Source organism: Lytechinus pictus, chromosome 15, assembly GCF_037042905.1.
Source record: "Lytechinus pictus isolate F3 Inbred chromosome 15, Lp3.0, whole genome shotgun sequence".
NCBI classification, from domain to species: domain Eukaryota; kingdom Metazoa; phylum Echinodermata; class Echinoidea; order Temnopleuroida; family Toxopneustidae; genus Lytechinus; species Lytechinus pictus.
This window is the reverse complement of record NC_087259.1, coordinates 9,880,763-9,901,537: the sequence shown is the minus strand read 5'-3', so window position 1 is coordinate 9,901,537 and position 20,775 is coordinate 9,880,763. Positions and strand designations below refer to the sequence as shown.

Sequence of the window (20,775 nt, the reverse complement as noted above, 5' to 3'; positions counted from 1 at the left end):
TTACGGAGCCCTGATCTAAAAATCGAAATTTACCCACATCGTGCTGCACTCAGCCAATGTGAGGTGAATGGGTACCTGGTAGGAATTGATTCCTTGAAACGGAGTGCACATAACAGCTGCTCTGTTAAAGACAGCGTAGTATGCTGCCTAGAGACTTCTGATAAAAAATTAAGTGTTATCATTGTTTCAATTCTTTCAAGCAAGGTTTTAGGAGAGCACTCTCAATTACCTTCAGTAAATCAATTTCCTTTATACAGTCATGCCTGGCTTTTGCATCCATCATTTCAAATATCTGTGAATAAAAGATAAATTGCAAGTTATTTACAGAATACATGTAGAACACTGCTATAACAACTTGATAAAAGGGGCAGAGAAACCAAGACACGGCATACATGTAGATAAGAACAAATTACTGTACGGCAATTTCCAAAATATATGAACACTACAGATAATTTTTCTCAGAAAGAGGAAGACATAGCTTAAATTGGCAAATTTCTTTTAAATAACCTAAAATTGGAATATTCCTATTCAATAAATTGGCAGAAGTGAGTGTATTTTAAAGACGATTTCTGCACTCTGTAGATAGAGGCTTTAAGTTAAACCAACATTACAAAAGTTTTTGAGAAATGTCAAAGTCAAATGTGTACAGCTGGTCTGGATAGTGCACTTGTCCACCATCCAAAATATGATATTCAAAAGTTGCTCTGATACTGCTCGGACAAAGGTCCATATGAGAATTGGAAGATGGGGGTACATCTCTAAACATTTCCAGTTGCAAGAGAATAGCTTTCTATACTATTCTGCACAGTCCTGTGTAAAAAAAAGTGGGCGACACATTTGCTCTTGCGACAATTGCTCCGTGCTTAATTTAATCTAATATGTACATGCACAGTGTAGGGTAAGGGTTGCAATAAGGTTTTCTGCTAGGTTTAGTGTAGGGTATAGTGTTAAACCCAGGGTTGAAGTTGGTCATTTGATCAGTATGTGGAATTTAGAGCGGAGCAATTGTCACTGGAGCAAATGTCATGGAACAAAAAAAGGCTGCCCAAAGGAAATTTTGCGTAGCAGTCATATGGAGCAAATTGCAATGCGATACCTGGGCCCCATCTTACAAAGAGTTACGATTGATCCAATCAATCATAACTCTATGGAAATCCATCAGTGTCATAAATTTTTCTACAGGAAATTTGCACAATGTCCTTTGTATTGAGAAGCAGTGATTTTTTAAAGAAAACAATAAATGCATGAATATACATCATAGCTAGAAAATAATTCGTACAAACATGCATAATACACGATGACATTGCTTGCCGTCCATAGTTGCGATTGATCGGATCAATCGCAACTCCTTGTGAGACGGGGACCAGGAATATTAATTCCTGACAGATATCGTTCAAGTATTATATCATTCAGACAGAGCAGGGTTCTGAGGCCTAACATGAAAATGTGATCACCATTCTTACCTGGACTTTTTTAAGTGCCATGACTTTGTCGTTGACGAGGCATCTGGCCCGGTATACCTCGCTGAACTGTCCCTTTCCTATTCGCTTCTCAATATTGAAATTGCTCAGCTCGGAATACATCGCAGGATCCTCGTGAGCAAGCTCTACAGTGAGTCAGGGAAAGAAACAAAATGAAGTAGGGGTTGTTGCAAGCTGAAGCAATCTCAGGGTTCCAAGCTTTTCAAGTAAACAGACTTCCCTGATTTTTCTCTGATGAAGTTTAAAAATTCCCTGATAATTACTTACATGTAATTGTAAACCCATTCCCAGTTTCGCATACTGTTCAAGTTGTTGCAGTGAATTACATGTACTTTCAGTATCAAAACAATAATGTAAAACTAAGTAGTATCACCATAACCAGTCATTCAATGGATGTTGTTTTGATATGCAGCAAAATATAACAGAGTCTGAATGACTACCGTGCTTTCAAATTTTGGGCTGATCAAAATTCTGTTTTCCCCCTCATTTGAGGCATTTTTCCCTGATTTGAGGCATTTTAAAAATCAAATTCCCTGATTTTTCCCTGACTGGAAAAAAGTACAATAATTTTCCCTGATTTCCCTGATGGGCTGGGAACCCCGAACCTGCAATCTATCAATCGGATGTTCAGTTTAGGTACCTAAATCAATCACAAGAACTTTCAATTTATTGCAAATTTGCAACTGATCCATCCATCACTTGGAAATTATCTGCAACTGCTTGAAAATTTGACTGGTAGCAAGTTCATGTCAGGTCCTAAGTCTTAAACCTTGCAACAATACACGTACGGTACTACAAATTTGTATTAACTCTTTTATCTCTTGCAAATCATCTGCAACTGGAATGAGAAGGCTCAAGTCTGGAGAAGTTTGATCATTAATTTTTTCTGGCCTGCAGCCAGTGAAAAAGATCACACACTTATGGCACGCCCATAGGGAAACAATTATATATATATTTCACTTGAAAAAAATATGTTTCTCTTCTACTAAACCATTTCACTCAAAGAAATTTATATTTCACTTTTCAAAAAAATATATTTCACTTTTATAAAAAAAATATATTTCACTTTTCCAAAATATATATTTCACTTTTCAAAAAAAATATATTTCACTTTTCAAAAAAATATATTTCACTTTTCCAAAAAATATATTTCACTTTTCAAAAAAAAATATATTTCACTTTTCAAAAAAATATATTTCACTTTTCAAAAAAAATATATTTCACTTTTCAAAAAAATATATTTCACTTTTCAAAAAAATATATTTCACTTTTCCAAAAAATATATATTTCACTTTTCAAAAAAATATATTTCACTTTTCCAAAAAATATATATTTCACTTTTCAAAAAAATATATTTCACTTTTCAAAAAAAATATATTTCACTTTTCAAAAAAATATATTTCACTTTTCAAAAAAATATATTTCACTTTTCAAAAAAATATATTTCACTTTTCAAAAAATAATATATTTCACTTTTCCAAAAAAAATATGTTTCACTTTTGAAAAGAATAATTTCACTTGTTACATTTTAATTTTGAAAGAAAACAAATCCTTTCACTTTTGTTGGATATCACATGCGGCTGCCGTATTAGACCGTACGTAAAATTCATCTATCTATCTATCTACCTACATGATATATCTATCTATCTCTCTGCCTAATATATATCTATCTGTTTAAATCTATCTATCTATCCATCTATCTGTCTGTCTATTTATCTATCTATCTCTCGAACTATTTATTTTTCTATCTATCTAACAATTATCTGTTTAAATATGTCTGTCTATCTATCTATCTGTCTGTCTCTTTATCTATCTATCTATCTATCTAATATCTATTTATTTATTTTGATATGTCTATATCTGTTTATTTATCATTCAATCTATCTATCTATCTAATGATTTATCCGGCTGTTTAAATGTCTGTATATCTGTCTTAATTTCTATCTATCTGCCTATTTATCTTTATCTATCTATCTATCTATCTATCTATCTATCTATCTATCTATCTATCTATCTATCTATCTATCTATCTATCTATCTATCTATCTATCTATATATCTATATATCTATCTATCTATCTATCTTAAGTCTATCTGTTCAAAATATGTATGTCTATCTGTATGTCTACCTTTTATCTTTCAATCTAATATATATTGATCTGTGCAAATAATCATGTCTGTTTATTTGTCTGTTTATCTATTTAATATCTATCTATTAAATCTGTTAAATATGTTATTCTATCTGTCTATCTATCAATAAATATATCAATCTATTTTCTCTCTATCTATATATCTATCCATCTGTTTTTCTATCTGCGTATGTATCTATGTATCTATCTGTCTCTGAATCTATGTGTATATCAAATATAATATCATAATCACCGTTATCATCATCATCATATTTGCCATCAATCATCAGCATCATCCTCCTCGTCGTATTTTTTATCATCAATCAATATCTATCTAATGTCTATCTGTCTATCTATCTAATACCTATTTATCTGTTTATATCTATCTATATATTAATCCCTTTTATTAATATATATCTATCTTCTATTGATCAATCCACCTATCATTTATCTCTCCATCCATCGATCTATCTATCTATTTATCTATCTTTCTTTATACGTATCTGTTTAAATATGTATGTCTATCTGTCTGTCTATTTATCTTTCATACTTATATCCACTCATTTGTATAAATATGTCTGTTTATCTACGACCGACCACCTAATTCGTCCGCACGACGAATTAAAATCTAGTTTCTTTTTCACTTGTTACATTTTAAATCTGAGAGAAAACAAATCCTTTCACTTTTGTTGGATAACACATACGACGGCGGCTGCCGTATTAGACTGTACGTAAAATTCATTCCTCACGTAAAAATCCATTCCTCTCGCTACGTAAAACATTTCACTCTTGTTGCAAAATTCATTTCACTCAATTGCAAAAAAATACGTTCCTCTTTTTTTTCGGCCTGTAGGCGGCGCACATCATTGTTGGCAGGACGAGGTAACAGAGATGGTTGCAAAATTTTCGCTGTGCTGAGGGGAGAAATCATGAATCCGGTTGCAACACACAAAATGACAAGGATATGGGGATACCAGCGAACCCAATTACGACACTTTCCCACGCGTGCCCGAGAATACACCACGAGGTGGGCCCATGAACACAAAACATAAAGTTTGATTTTATTGATGATTATGCACAATAGCCAGTGCAATCAGCTGTTGCATTCTGCCCTACGATCAATCACTAACGTTTTGTAGGCATGATATGAAGCATGAATAGCTCCACGCATGGCACTACACTATCTCCGGAGCTAAATGGACAAGGTGTTGAAATTTCCCTTTTCTCCATTCCGTCTGTCTTTTACTTCATTGACATACGATAATCGCGATGATTGATGAAATGAAGCTTACAAAAGGCTACATTTCACTGGTCAACTCGCTTGTACTTCCGTTGCAAAACCAAATTCTCACCATTTTGTCACGGGCAGTGCTTCTTCAAACCAGACATAGGCGGTAAAGCATACATGACTGAATGGGTGAAGACGTCATCGCTTTCGGTGGACATTCTCGGCTAACACCAAATTTTTAGGGTTGAGCGATGACGTCATCACTTAACTTCAGTCCCGTATACTCACTTTTCATGTCTGTTCAAAAGACGGTGAAGTACTGCCCGTTCTGAGAGTAGCATTGGAAAACCCCCCATTCATGTCTCGGACAAACTGGAGAGAATTTGGTTTTGCAGTGCAGGTACAAGCGAGTTGACCAGTGAATTGTAGCTCTTTGTAAGCTTCATTTAATCAATCATTACGATCATCGTATGTCAATGAAGTAAAAGACAGACGGAATGGAGAAAAGGGAAATTTCAACACTTACCTTGACCATTCAGCTCTATAGATAGTGTATGTATAAAGTATTCATGCCCCATGCCTACAAAACGTATAGCCAGACCGTGCTAAGGTTAGTGATTGATCGTAGGGCAGAATGCAACGGCTGATTGCACTGGCTATTGTGCATAATCAGCGATAAAATCAAACTTTACGTTTTGTGTTCATGGGCCCACCTCGTGGTGCATTCTCGTGCACGTGGGAAAGTGACGTAATTGCGTTCGCTGATATCCCCATATCCTTGTCATTTTGTGAGTTGCAACCGCTTTCATGATTTCTCCCCTCAGCACAGCGAAAATTTTGCAACCATCTCTATTTCCCGCCAACAATGAAGCGCGCACCTACAGGCCGAGAAAAAAGAGGAACGTATTTTTTGCAATTGAGTGAAATGAATTTTGCAACAAGAGTGAAATGTTTTTCGTAGCGAGAGGAATGGATTTTACGTGAGGAATGAACTTTACGTACGGTCTAATACGGCAGCCGTCGTATGCATGTTATCCAACAAAAGTGAAAGGATTTGTTTTCTCTCAGATTTAAAATGTAACAAGTGAAACTAGATTTTAATTCGTCGTGCGGACGAATTAGGTGGCCTGTCGTAGATAAATAGATAAACAGACATAATTATTTAAACAAATGAGTGGATATAAGTATGAAAGATAAATAGACAGACAGATAGACATACATATTTAAACAGATACATATAAGAAAGATAGATAAATAGATGGATGGATGGAGGGATAAATGATAGGTGGATAGATTAATAGAAGATAGATATATATTAATAGATATATATATATATATATATATAACAGATAAATAGGTATTAGATAGATAGACAGATATTAGATAGATATTGATTGACGAAAAAATATACGATGATGAGGAGGATGATGCTGATAATGATTGATGGCAAATATGATGATGATGATAACGGTGATTATGATATATTTGATCTAAACATAGATTCAGAGCATGGGCGGAAATCCCAGGGGGGACAGGGGGGACGTGTCCCCCCTACTCAAAATAGTAGGGGGGACACAATATCAAATGTCCCCCCTACTATGTTTGGTCTTTTATGATGGTAAGAAATACATCATTCTAAATCGAAATAAAACATGTATTTGGGGACGAGTTGGGACAAGATGACCTTACTTTTGGGATAACCTTTTTTTTTTGCTTGTCAAATGTTCCCGCCCCTTGTCCCCGTAGGCGGACCAGGGGGCCGAGGGGCCCGCCCCCCCTCCCCCTCTTGGCGGAGCAAAAAAAAGAAGAAAAAAACGGAAAGAAAGAAGGAATAAAAGAGGGAAAAGAGAGGAGAAAATGAAGAGGACGACGAGTGCATAAAACAAGATGAGGGGAAGACTTGGAAAATAAAAAGAATCTTTCGATCGTGCCACTATATATAACATTTTAGCTCTCGCTTCGCGCTCGCATTGCCTGTTAGGTGATTTACATATCTTGTTAAATATGGAGCTCGAATGTCAAGTTTGGAAGTCAATATACAAAACAAATTTCACCTTGGAAATCGAACTTTCATTATTTTGTGTGATTTACAAATTGATTTTTAAAAAGTGCTCTGTAAAAATGTCAGTTTTATGGTCTGAATATTAACATTTGCTGCTTGCCTTACAATTTTTCTACAAAGTGCTTGAAATATAAAGCTGAAATTGACTCTTTTTTCAGATCGGAGTATCAAAGTTTCATGATTTACATGATTAAAGATGTACATGTATATAGAATGCTTAGATTCTAGGTCTAAATAATTTATGAAACACGCGCGCGCATGTTTATTCAGATACTCAACTTGTTCTCTATTTAAATCATTATCCAGTTTCAGATCACAATATCAATATATTTCTGCTCGCGCTTTGTGCTCGCATTATTAATGTGGGAAGACCCAATATTACTCATCCTTTTGTACATCATGAACAGAGTGGCCCATTTTTAGGTCTAAATCTCGTTTTTTTTTCTGCTCGCGCTTCGAGCTCGCTTCAATTATTAAATTATATAGCTATCCTGTTCACGATAACAAAAACTGATTAAAATTTTCCATTCTTTCTTTAGAAAGTTCAAAAATTTTCAGCTTGCGCTTCGTGCTCGCATTTTTTTATTGTTGAAATATGTAACGCCTTCATGGCTAAGTGCAAGCAGTCCTTAACAGTTACCTTTTCAACAGGTACCAGTTCAAAACGTATATAAAAATTTTCTGCTCGCGCTTTGCGCTCGCATTTTTAATACTCATCATTTTCATGATTTACAAAACATGAGTAGAGTGTCTCGTTCAGTAAATATTATAGGACTAAATCTCGAAATTTACGCTCGCGCTTCGCGCTCGCATCAATTGTTTACTTATATACCTATTCTGCTTGAGTTTCAATTCTTTAGGTGAAAATGTCAAAAAAAAATTAGCTCGCGCTTCGCTCGCATTATTTGATTGTTAAATGCTACTTTAACAGGTATCTTTTCCATCAGTTTATTTCTGCTCGCGCTTTGCGCTTGTAGTAATTATTAAGTTGCATACACATCTTTTTCAGGATAACAAACATTGCCCAGAATGTTCAAATTTAAGGAAAAAATACATAAAATTTCCAAAAAATTAGCTCGCGCTTCGCGCTCGCATCATATAAATAAGGATTATGATACTATATATTAATTTATAAGAATAAAGCTAAGAGGTGACTAAGGAGGACTGCCCCTTCAAAGAAACAAACAAAAATCTTCTTCGAGCTGCCGATCGGGGAAAATATGGCTGAAACAAATTTCCGCCCCCCCCCCTATTGGCGAAGGCTGGATCCGCCCCTGTGTCCCCCCCTACCTTTTGGGAGAGATTTCCGCCCCTGATTCAGAGACAGATAGATACATAGGTACATACACAGATAGATAAATAGATGGATAGATGTATAGATAGAGAGAAAATAGATCGATATATTTATTGATAGATAGACAGATAGAATAACATATTAAACATATTTAATAGATATATATTAAATAGATAAACAGTCAAATAAACAGACATGATTATTTGAACAGATCAATAGATATTAGATTGAAAGATGAAAGGTAGACATACAGATAGACATACATATTTTGAACAGATAGACATAAGATAGATAGATAAAGATAAATAGGCAGATAGATAAAAAGACAGATAAATCATAAGATAGATAGATAGATAGATTGATTGATTGATAAATAAACAGATATACAGACATATTAAAAAATATTAGATAGATATATAGATAAAGAGACAGACAGACAGATAGATAGATTCGTAGATAGATAGACATACATATTTAATCAGATAATTATTAGAAAGTCAAAAAGGGGCCTAAGCTTTCGATCCTAGCAGAATCTTCGTCGGAGGCAAAATGACAAACATATAATATATATATATATTAGGCCCCTTTTTGACTTTCTAATTTACTCCATTGGCTCTCTTTTATTAGATAAGCAGTTTTCAGCAGCTTCTTTTTGCCAGATAATTATTAGACAGATAGATAGAAAAATAAATAGTTTGAGAGATAGATAGATAAACAGACAGACAGATAGATGGATAGATAGACATATTTAAACAGATAGATATATATTAGGCAGAGTGATAGATAGATAGATAGATATATCATGTAGGTAGATAGATGAATTCTACGTACGGTCGAATACGGCAGCCGCATGTGTTATCCAACAAAAGTGAAAGGATTTGTTTTCTCTCAAAATTAAAAAAAAATTTGTTGAGAAGTGAAATATATTTTTTTTCAAAAGTGAAATATATTTTTTTGGAAAAGTGAAATATATTTTTTTGAAAAGTGAAATATATTTTTTTTGAAAAGTGAAATATATTTTTTTGAAAAGTGAAATATATATTTTTTGAAAAGTGAAATATATTTTTTTGAAAAGTGAAATATATTATTTTTTGAAAAGTGAAATATATTTTTTGAAAAGTGAAATATATTTTTTTTGAAAAGTGAAATATTTTTTTGAAAAGTGAAATATATTTTTTTAGAAAAGTGAAATATATTTTTTTTGAAAAGTGAATTATATTTTTTTGAAAAGTGAAATATATTTTTTTGAAAAGTGAAATATATATTTTTTTCTTAAAGTGAAACATATTTTTTTGATAAGTGAAATATAAATTTCTTTGAGTGAAATGGTTTAGTGGAAGAGAAACATATTTTTTTCAAGTGAAACATATATTTAATTGTTTCCCTATGAGCGTGCCATACACACTGGATCACAAAAATACATGTTAAGTCTTTAAAAATAAATATTTAAAACTGCAGTCGACTTGAAACTCTCATATACATGTACATTGTATTGATTGCGGTTCAGCGACTCTACCACCAGGCCATTTACTGAATGCAGGGTGCTACATATTAGCACTTGCCCGATTGCCCGGGGCAAGCAAAGTTAGAGTCGGGCAAGCGTTTTTGAAGTAAAGACCAAAACTACTTGCCCGAATTGGGCAAGCAAAATTCTTCACAGTAAAATGACAAAAATTAGGGTCGATATGATATTGACCCTAATTTGGTCATGGCAGGCAAGATAAAATCACTTTTGAAAAAGAAATGCAAGGTAGATCAGTTCATGTCAAAAGAGAGAAAAGGGTCAATGGTTTATACAACTGCAATACATGTACTTTCTTTTGAAGAGGTAAAACTTTTTCTGGATTTTTTTCGGGCAAGTAAATGAGATTTTCTGGCAAGTATATTACAACTATTTAAAATTTTACTTGCCCGACTGGGCAAGTGTTTCTAAAAAGTCACGTAGCACCCTGTGAATGTCATAGTCACAATAAAATGAAACAAATGCATACATAGGCTGGTTTTTAATCTGAACTGCATTTTTAGTCTGCCATGGTCAAAGGAATGGATTTCTTTTCAGATCGAATATGGTGTGAGTTCTTATTTCTTTAATAACCAGAGATGTGTGTTGGCCAAACAAGTCAAAGGGCAAAACTACTAGGTAGAAATTTTCTTTCATAGACTTGGCCTTGATCAATGCATCTCGGACTACTCCCAAATGTTTCACTTTCTTTTCACATTCCGTTGCTATATAGAATTACAGTTCATGATACAAATTATATCTGTAAGAATCTACATTGCAGTATTTGTACATATGATATCAGGGATGACACAAGGTCGCTGGAGAAAACCTCCCATAGAGTTTGTACACATGACTCGGACCAAGGTCAAGGCTGGAAAATGATACCTTGAGGCCGAGGTCAAGGCCGGCAAAATGAGGTGAGGCCTCGACTACATCCCTGATGACCATATTATAGATAGCATTAGATTGATTTATAGTGATTACAGAAAATTTGTCAAAGCATTTTATGGGCTATAATTTGTCACCGCCTTTGACTGACAGTGCAATAATTCTGATCAAAGAAATTTAAAGTTACAAATCATGGAATGGGACCTTGTTTTGCAAGTTGGTTTCAATCACATTAAAAGTGATCTTCTTCATGAAAAATCTGTGTCGTCCAGTACTATAAAAGGAAGTTCTGCCGGCCGTTATATTTTCAACTTCCGTACAGCAGGAATCAAATTGAGGATTCAAAGGGGCAAGGTCATTTTTTAATAAGGCACTGAAAGGAAAGGGGAGACAGTGCTCACTTTAGGGGGCATCTACATGTAAGACCATTATTAAAAAAAGAGCATCGATAGTAAAATGTACTTTTCATAGGGACACATGCACTGAATTACCACAGGGTACCAAGGCTTCAGCCTAGTAAGACACTTATTTTCGCCATAAGTTTACATACAGTATGTTTGAAAGGCCATCAAGGTCATTCTTTAGGCAACAGAGACCATGGCCTTGAGTGGCCTTTGGTTATTTCAAGCCCTCATAAAGTTTACTGCTTTTTTATTTGGATCAACTAGAAATAGAAAAGTTTACTTACGACTCGGTTGCTCAAAGTCAGCCATGGTTACAAAGGTTCTCTGATGATAATATTCAGAACTCCCTCATCGATGGCCAACCGCTTGCTTGTAACTACTAAAAGGGTCACACTGAAGATACCTGTATTGGAGAAAAAAAAAACCTAATGCTTTTTTAATAGAGCAAGTAGACCCTAGACAAATACATATACCCTATATTGCATTGCGCAATTCATGAAAAAATGCTTGACTTCGTGAAAAGGAACGAGTACCAGTACTTGATGACCCTTTGTAGAAGAGTAATGAATTAAAAATTTAGTTTAAAATATTTTTCATCCTCTTATAATACAATGTAGACTGGGATTTTACTATCAAAAGGTGACTCCTTTCCCCACATACATGTATACCGGGACATCAAAGACACTACAAGTGCAAGACTATTGTTAAAACAGCGCGACTACTGTTAAAACAGAGCATAATGAAATGCAGGGGAAGGGTGCCCGACAGTGTTGGGTACCTGTCTACATGTACATGTATGTACTGTACATTACCATGTCATCATTTTGGGTGGTGTATAAAACACGGGGGGAAATGGTCGACAGGAGCGATTTTGACATTTTTCCTCTTAAAAAAATGCTTACAAAAAATAGAAATAAATGTATGTATCTCAGAATTTTTTGAAGAGGGGAGATGGTATTACATGTATCCCCGTGCACCACCTCTCATACATGTATGCCCTCTCCCTCAACCCATACATGAACTTACATAGGCTTTAAAGGACAAGTCCACCCCAACAAAAAGTTGATTTGAATAAAAAGAGAAAAATCCAACAAGCATAACACTGAAAGTTTCATCAAAATCGGATGTAAAATAAGAAAGTTATGACATTTTAAAGTTTCGCTTACATGTAATTACACAAAACAGTTATATGCACATCCTAGCTGGTATGCAAATGAGGAGACTACATGTATGACGTCATCCACTATTTCTTTTGTAATATGAAATATGAAATATTCTCATTTTCTCCTAATTGTCAAGTGATACAACGATTAATACCTCCCTGAACATGTGGAATTAGCATTGTTTAATATGTTTCAGTCAAGTTGGTCCTTATTTTCAAATCTATAAAAAATGAAATATTGTATAATTCAAACAATAAAAAACAAAAGAAATAGTGAGTGATGGACATCATCGACTGACTCACCTAGTTGTGCATATCACTGTTTTGTGAAAAATAAACTATAAAATGTCATAACTTTCTTATTTTACATCCGATTTTGATGAAATTTTCAGCACTATGCTAGTTTGATTTTTCTCTATTTATTCAAGTCAGCATTTTCCTGGGGTGGACTTGACCTTTAAATTTCCCCCTATGATTTGTACGTAATGTACTGACAACAAATTATCTTTACAATGCCAGTCCCCATGTGGGCATTTTCACCACAGATGGACACAGAGGCAAAAAAATCAAATTGATATTCATGTCAAATGCTTTATGTTTTTTTTAATAATACAAGACCTGAAGTTTCTGGGACAATTTTTTTTTCCGACTCAGGCAGCCATTTTTTATTTCGAAATGGCCGCTAGAAAAGTATGGATACAAATTAGTATTGAAAATGGTATATTGATACATATTTTGTTTCATGACAGATTTTTAAAGAACAGGTTTGATCATGTTTCCCCCTGTGATTTAGCTTGCTATTATAACACTTTATAAATCCAATAGAAAGAAACACCAGTAATTCATTTACCTCATAAAAAAATATTGATGAAGAATGTGATAAGGTATGTAACGTCAGTTACCAAAAACATGAACTTTTTTTCTCATTTCCCATAAAAGAGGATATACATGTACATCTATTATATAAAACTTGGTAGATTTCCTCCTTAGGTATACCCCTCCCTTCTATACCAAAATTAAGATAATCAATTAACAATCAAGCCATACAGTAGGGTACCATTAAATATGTGTAACGTCAGTTACAAGTGTGAAAATGTAATGTCAACTACCGAGATGTAATGTCAGTTACCATGATGAAACGTTGGTTACCAATAGTGAAATGCAAATGTGGTCAATTTTATGGTGAAGAAATATTGTATACTTGTTATTTAAGTCTTTCACTTTGATAGTTAAATCACACCAGAAGGAGCTTGCTGTTGACTTTTAAAAGGTATAGTTCACAAGGAATACTATCAAATTATGAAGGAAGTTGCATTCCCATCGTACAAAAAAATTGTTTAGCATATACATGAAAGACATGTACCATTGTTTGTATCAAACAATTTTTTTTTTTTTGGGGGGGGGGGTGGGTTTTCGGGGGAGGGGGTACTTTTCCCAACCTATTGCCTAAATCTGCAACATTTGATAAGCTTAACATTGTGATGAATGGGGGTTTCCAGGGCCCCTTTTTTAGTTTCTAGGGATTCTTTTGAGCATTGCCGGGCTAAAAGTAAATTTCAGGTTTTTATACCTGTTTTAATAGTAGTGTAGATGTGTGATATAATTTGTGTTTTTGGTTTACAAGTATCTAGATGAAAAGTGAAATTTGACAGTTCTGATCAATGTTGCATAGATCTACTATAAAAACTGTGTCTTTTTTCTAATTTACAAATAGTTCAGTTTCAGTTTAGAAGCTGGAGTTTATTTTTTGACAGCTTAAAAAAGAAATTAGCAAAGAGAATGATTAAACAAATTGAAGAAAACTGATGAATATATGGAAATGGGTGTATCAGTCAGAAAAATCCATGTGTACAGTCAATTGATGCAATATTATTTACTATAGGAATACATGTAGCTGTTAAGCCCCCCCCCCCCCAAGTAAAACACACATTTCTTATATTTTGATAATTCAAAATGTGAAGTATTATGAAACTTTTATGATTTTAAAAAGCCTTACGGACATTTTTACCACAGACGAACACAGAGGCAAAAAAATCAAGTTGATATTCATGTCAAATGCTTTATGTTTTTTAATAAAACAAGACCTGAAGTTTCTGAGACAAAAATTTTTTCCGACTCTGGCAGCCATTTTTTATTTCAAAATGGCTGCCAAAGTATGGATACAAATTAGTGTTGAAAATAGTATATTGATACATATTTTGTTTTGACAGATTTTTAAAGAACAGGTTTGATCATGATGTTTTTGCCTGTGATTTAGCTTGCTATTATAACACTTTTTAAAATCCCACAGAAAGAAACACCAGTAATTCATTCATCTGATAAAAAAACATTGATGAAGTATGTGATATGGTATGTAATGTCAGTTACCGAAAACATGAACTTTTTTTTCTCATTTCCTGGAAAAGAGGATATATTATATGAAACTTGGTAGATTTCCTCTCTAGGTAACACCCCTCCCTTCTACACCAAAATTAAAGATTACCAATTAACAATGAAGCCATAGGGTACCATTAAATATATGTAATGTCAGTTACCAAGTGGAAAATGTAATGTCAGTTTATACCAAGATGTAATGTAAGTTACCATGATAAAACGTTGAAATGCAAATATGTGGTCAATTTTATGGTGAAGAAATATTGTAAACTTGTTATTTAAGTCTTTCACTTAAAAAGTCACACCAGAAGGAGCTTGCTATTGACTTCTAAAAGGTAGGCCTATAGTTCACAAGGAATACTATATGAAATTATGAAGGAAGTTGCATTCCCATATTGCAAAAAAAAAATACTATGAAATTGTTTTGTACATGCACTTACCAAGTACCTAATTTTTTTTTTTTTTTGGGGGGGGGGGGTAGGGGGTACTTTTCCCAACCTATTGCCTAAATCTGCAACATTTTTTAAGCTTAACATTGTGATGAAGGGGGATTTCCAGGGTCCCTTTTTTAGTTTCTAGGATTCTTTTGAGCATTGCCTCGCTAAAAGTAAATTCCTGGTTTTTATACCTGTTAGTAGTGTGGATGTGTGATACAATTTTGTTTTTGGTTTACAAGTATAGATGAAAAGTGAAATTTGACAGTTCTGATCAATGTTGCATGGATCTACTAAAACTTTTTTTTTTCTAATTTACAAATAGTTCAGTTTCAGTTTAGAAGCTGGAGTTTATTTTTTGTTGACAGCTTAAAAAAGAAATTAGCAAAGAAAATGATTAAACAAATTATGAAGAGAATTGAAATGCGACAGATATGAATAAGCATTGCTTGCACTGACCAGAATAGCAATCAATGAAACTTCATGGCTGCATGAGCTTCGGGGGAGGGGTACGTGTAGGCTAGGGGAGGAGACCCTTATTAATTTTGCCTTTTTTGAGGGGAGGGGGAGGTTGGAGAAGGAAAAGGTTTAAAAAGTCAATATAAAACTGATGAATATATTATGGGTGCATAGTCAGAAAAATCCATGTGTAACAGTCAATGCAATATTAAATTACTATAGGAAAACATGTAGCTGCTATGACCCACCCCCCCCCCCCCCCGAGTAAGTAAAACATACATTTCTTATCTTTTGATAATTAAAAATGTGAAGTATTATGAAACTTTTATAATTTTAAAAAGCCTTACACATAAGTACCAAGAAAATTATGCCTTTGAAAATCATACAGCACTGGTCAATGTTAATGTGTATTGTCAGTTACCGAGAAGTAATGATAAAAATGTTCAAATTAAAGAAAGGAATTAAGAAAAAGAAAGTTTTTTCATTGAAATGTTCCTAGAAACTCGGGTATACTTCCACATCAAGCTCACTTTCATGTGAAGCCCTGCACAGAAGATACAATGCAATGATTCCACACATTTGACTTCCATGTGTTATCTCTATGGCAAATTAAGTGTAATGTCAGTTACCAGCATGGTTGTGGAAAAATTATCATAGCCCCCAAAAGACAAAAACGATTTGTTTAATATTTTGACACATCTTAACCTAGTAACGGAGGTATATTTACATATTCAAATTATTACTCTATCTACTCAGGGACATGAGATATTTCAATTTTAATGAACACCCTGAAATTGCATGTCCTTTTGCGTAATGTCAGTTACCGACACATTTTTGCTTGCTGATGCGTAAAAAAATGTGGTTACATAGGAAACCTTAGTATCAGAGTATACAGCAAGGTTCACTTTATTAACTATATCAAAAGCAAACTCCCATCATTTGTTGTTTTAGAGATACACACAATGAAAGGTGTGAAAACATTGTGCCGTGTAATGTCAGTTACCGTGAAAATGCCCATTATGCCATTGAAAATCATATAGCACTGGTAAATGTTAATGTGTAATGTCAGTAGTAATAAAATTTTCAAATCACAGAAAAGGAATTAAGAAAAAGACAAAAAGTTTTCATTGAAAATGTGAATCTAGCAAGACGCGCGTGCATTTTTCGGCTACGTTCTAATGAGTTCCGGAGAACCCCATTTTTTATCTGGTCTGTTCCAGAGCATTGCATTTTTAGCAATCATTGATCCACGAGCCGTTCCAGACACAGATTTCGTTCCAGAGCCCCCTATTTTCGAGTTGGCGTGGCACATAAGTATCATGTTATAATTCAAGTACCCCCCCCCCCCCCCCGGTTGCTAACATGCTTTTGACACTCTTATTCCATGATTCAACTTGAACATGCATACATGTACTACACGTACTTATGCAAAAAAGCTGACCATATGACTACATGTATTGTAAGTACTTCTATTTTACCAAATTTTGCAAAAATCTACAAGAGTGCTATTCGACTTTCACTGCCATTATTCATTGCCATATTTGTACAGCAAGAGAAATTGAAAGTACAGGAATATGTACAGGAATTGTGAATGGGGAAAATAAGGCAAACCGAATAATAAAACAAATAAATAAATAACCACAATAAAAAATTGATTTGAATTAAAAGAAAAACAGAAAAACCATAAATTGTATTATTTATCAAGCCTACATATTTTGACCAACATGTAGTTCATTGCTGCCCAAATATGTATGTAAACATTGAACTCAAAATAGCAAATCTGCACTAAAATGGATCCCAACATCAACGCTGCTGCCGTACAGTATACACTATATGTATGTATATACTGCATAGGGAATGGGACACATGTACATGTATGCAAACTTGTCTCAATCCACGGCTTGCTAATGAAATGCTTGCCATCTCCATAGCAACCACTACCATACATGTAGGCACTCGGGAATTAATAAATTTATGCACTATAGGTGAGAGTACCTGGTACATGCAAGGACTCCAGTCATTTCACAGCTTTTATACGCAGAGCAGCTGGCAGTATTTACTGTGTCAAACTACGTGTGCATCCTTGCAATTGCATGCCATGAACATCTTTGCTCTAAAAGCTTTTTCAAGCAAAGATTTTTTTTTTATTAAAAGGGCAAACCATTTTATACCAGTATTTGATTCTAAAATTGTTTTGTCTGAGTGGAATTATTATTATTATCATCATTATTATTATTATATTCTTGTATTTTCTTGTAATTTTATCTGGGAATATATGTGTCTTGAACATGTAGATACTGTCCACTTTATATTTCAAGGCTTCATTCTTATTCTTTTCTTACCATAAATAAGACATGTACAGTGTAGGCCTACATATTTCTTGGGATCAATACACATAGAATAATACAGCAGCCAATCACACCAAATGTACATGTAGCTCCTAATTAATTAATGTGTGAAAAGTGATAAAGGAATCCAATAAAACTCGGAAGGCATGCATAAATCATTCACAGGCAGCCCTTGTGAAACAATGGTATATACTGTATATATATTTATTTATTAATTTATTTATTTATTCATTCATTTTATTCTTTTATTGATTCATTTATTTATTTATGTATTTATTCATTCATTTATTTTATTCTTTTATTGATTGATTGATTTATTTATAAAATATTAACAATTAAAATGAACAGATTTTATGCACCTCCACTTTCAAAATCATTCCGCAGCCCTGTATTTTGTTCATCCATGTAAATCTTATTATAACTACTGTACATGTAGCACATCAATGATGTGGAGCTCATCCGGCATCTCGCAACGAAATTTAACACAATTTTAATTTCAGCCCAGTTGACACTGTAGTGAATGATATTGGTGACATAAATTGAGGATATAGAATTGAAATTGATGAAGAAATGACATAGAAGCATTTTTTGTGATTTATGAATAAATTTCATATAAATCAGCATAAATAATTTTCTAGTCAAAATTTCTTAACTCTTGTGTAGAACCTTGATGAACCTCATGTAGCTCTCAGATGGAACAAAAATAATCAAAATCAATCAACAAATAAATAAGTATTTTTTGTGAGTTTTGAAAATATATGAATAAATTAGCATATTAATGAGTTTCAAAATTCTGTGTTGAAATTTTGTATCACCACCTAGAGCTATCATATAAAGCAAACAAAATTGAAACTGATCAACAAATGAAGGAGATAAATCATTTTTTGTGATTTATGAATGAATTTTGCATAAATTAGCATTAATAATTTTCTATACAAAATTTCAAAATTTTGTGTACAAGTTTGGTGTTCCCCATGCATCTCTACCAGATAGAAGGAAAAAGAAATCAAAATTGGTCAACAAATAAAGAAGAAGCATTTTATGAATTTTTAAAAATACGCATAAATTAGCATAAACAATTTTCTAGTCAAAAGTTCAAAATTCTGTGTAGAAATTTGGTGAACCTCATGACGCTCTACCACATGGAAGAAAAAAAATCAAAATCGGTCAACAAATTCAGAAGAAGAAGCATTTTATGTGAATTCTTAGAAATATGCATAAATTAATTTCGCATAAATTAGCATAGAAATTGTTCTACTCAAAATTTCGAAATTCTGTGTAGAATTTTGGTAAACCTCATGAAGCTCTACCAGATGGAAGCAAACAATTCAAAATCATACACACAATGAGAAATGTGTAAAATTGTGCCGTGTAACGTCAGTTACCTTGAAAATGCCCAGTACATGATTTCTATGTGTAGATCTATATGGAAAATGCATGAGACTTTCAGTGAGCAGCATGGTAAAAAATTGAGCTTGGAAGAATTATCACAAAAATGTTCCTACATGTACAGGCTAAACTTTACATGGGAGTTTAATTAAATTCTGTTTTTAATGACTACAGTCTCTACTTTGAAAATGTTATCCCTCTTTCTAATGAGTCAATATAAAGTGAAAACTATAACACAAGCTGCTATTTAAAGGAATAAATGTGAACTAAATGACACTGCGATGGACGTACAAATTTTGGGAGGTTGGACGTACACAGACGTACAAAAAGTGTACGTCTAACCGCTCGTTAATTATTTAATTAGTAGAAATAAAAATAAAATTTTAGGTCAAGTGGCTAGAGACCCTATAGTTAATTTTGCATTGACATTATGAATTTCCTGAATATTTTGTTTCCCTTGAACCCTAAAAAATCTAGTTTATTTGTGATGGACGTACACAACCTTTACATGTTATGCAATAAAACTTCAATTAGTTATCATTAAAAAACTCAAATTGAAAAAATCTGGACAATTTAATGTCTCAGCTTTCAAATGGTATGCAGTTTAAGTTTAGCTCATGAATTTTGAAATTTTACCGAGGTTGATACATTCACGGAATTGCCTTACTCAAAAAAATGCAATCATGTTTTCTTTGAATGCCTTGTGTCTAGGATGCAATTAGAGAATAGACACTGTGATATACATGTACATGTAGGCCTAGTTAACTTTCTTGAAATTTCTGAGGTCAACTTGAACACCAGATCATAATACATATTAAATTTGTTAATAAGGACCTGCAACCATATGCCTAGTCCTACATGTTAAATTTTCAATATTCATCCCTTCCAAATCATCAGAAAATAGAAGTCTTCCGGGGAAGTCATATTAATGCATTGAAATGCTATGTCCAAAGCAAAAACAATTTGGGGATGTATATCGTTGGCCTGTATAGTATTATATTATGCGCTATATGCCTACCTGTACAAGGCCTTTTTGTCCTCAGTTTAATGATTATTTATAATCAAGTTTCAAATTTTATTATTTGTTAAATAATAATTTTTATTTATAATTTGTTCTTCAAAACGGCATTTTGTATCATCGCTTTTAATATATGGAAGCTACGTCATAACGAAGCGGTTCAAGCCTATTGTATTTGCGGTGTTTACGAATGGATCAAGGGATCTACATGAAATCGGTCTGGTAAGAAACCTCTCATTTTTTATATTTATACTACATGTAGGCCTAACAGTTTGTTCGTGTATAAATAATAGGTATGTTACAATAGTGCCCTCTTGGTGCATTCTGAATGAGGCATTGAGTGTGTTGCCTAGTATGATCGCATGGGGACTGTGGGGGCATTGCTTTGCATGGTGTTTGCATGTGCAAGGAAAGGTTATTCCCCACAAAATCATTGTTATGACATAGTTGAATGTTTATGGCAGCTGTCTAGACATGAAAAAAAATCTCACTCAGTGATCTTTCAACTATGTGTACTACAGGAACTTTGGCCAAGTTGCATTCAACCTCTTGCTAATCATATTTACAGGTATCATCCCACCTTAAAAGGTATACTGAAGAGGAACA

At 33.6% G+C, this 20,775-nt stretch overlaps 1 protein-coding gene across 2 annotated transcripts in view; it reads right to left on the bottom strand.

The window, feature by feature from the left end:
* LOC129277729 (serine/threonine-protein kinase Nek7-like) overlaps window positions 1–11,390 on the bottom strand; it is a 33,447-nt gene extending 22,057 nt beyond the window's left edge. For both annotated transcript variants that reach the window (XM_054913880.2, XM_054913881.2), the window contains exons 1-3: window positions 11,271–11,390; window positions 1,464–1,606; window positions 230–292 (exon numbers count right to left, since the gene is read on the bottom strand). In XM_054913880.2, the coding sequence (XP_054769855.1) occupies window positions 230–292; window positions 1,464–1,606; window positions 11,271–11,295 (231 nt within the window). In that variant the 5' untranslated portion in view covers window positions 11,296–11,390. The remainder of the gene's footprint in view (window positions 1–229; window positions 293–1,463; window positions 1,607–11,270) is intronic.
* Between the last annotated feature and the right edge of the window lie 9,385 nt (window positions 11,391–20,775).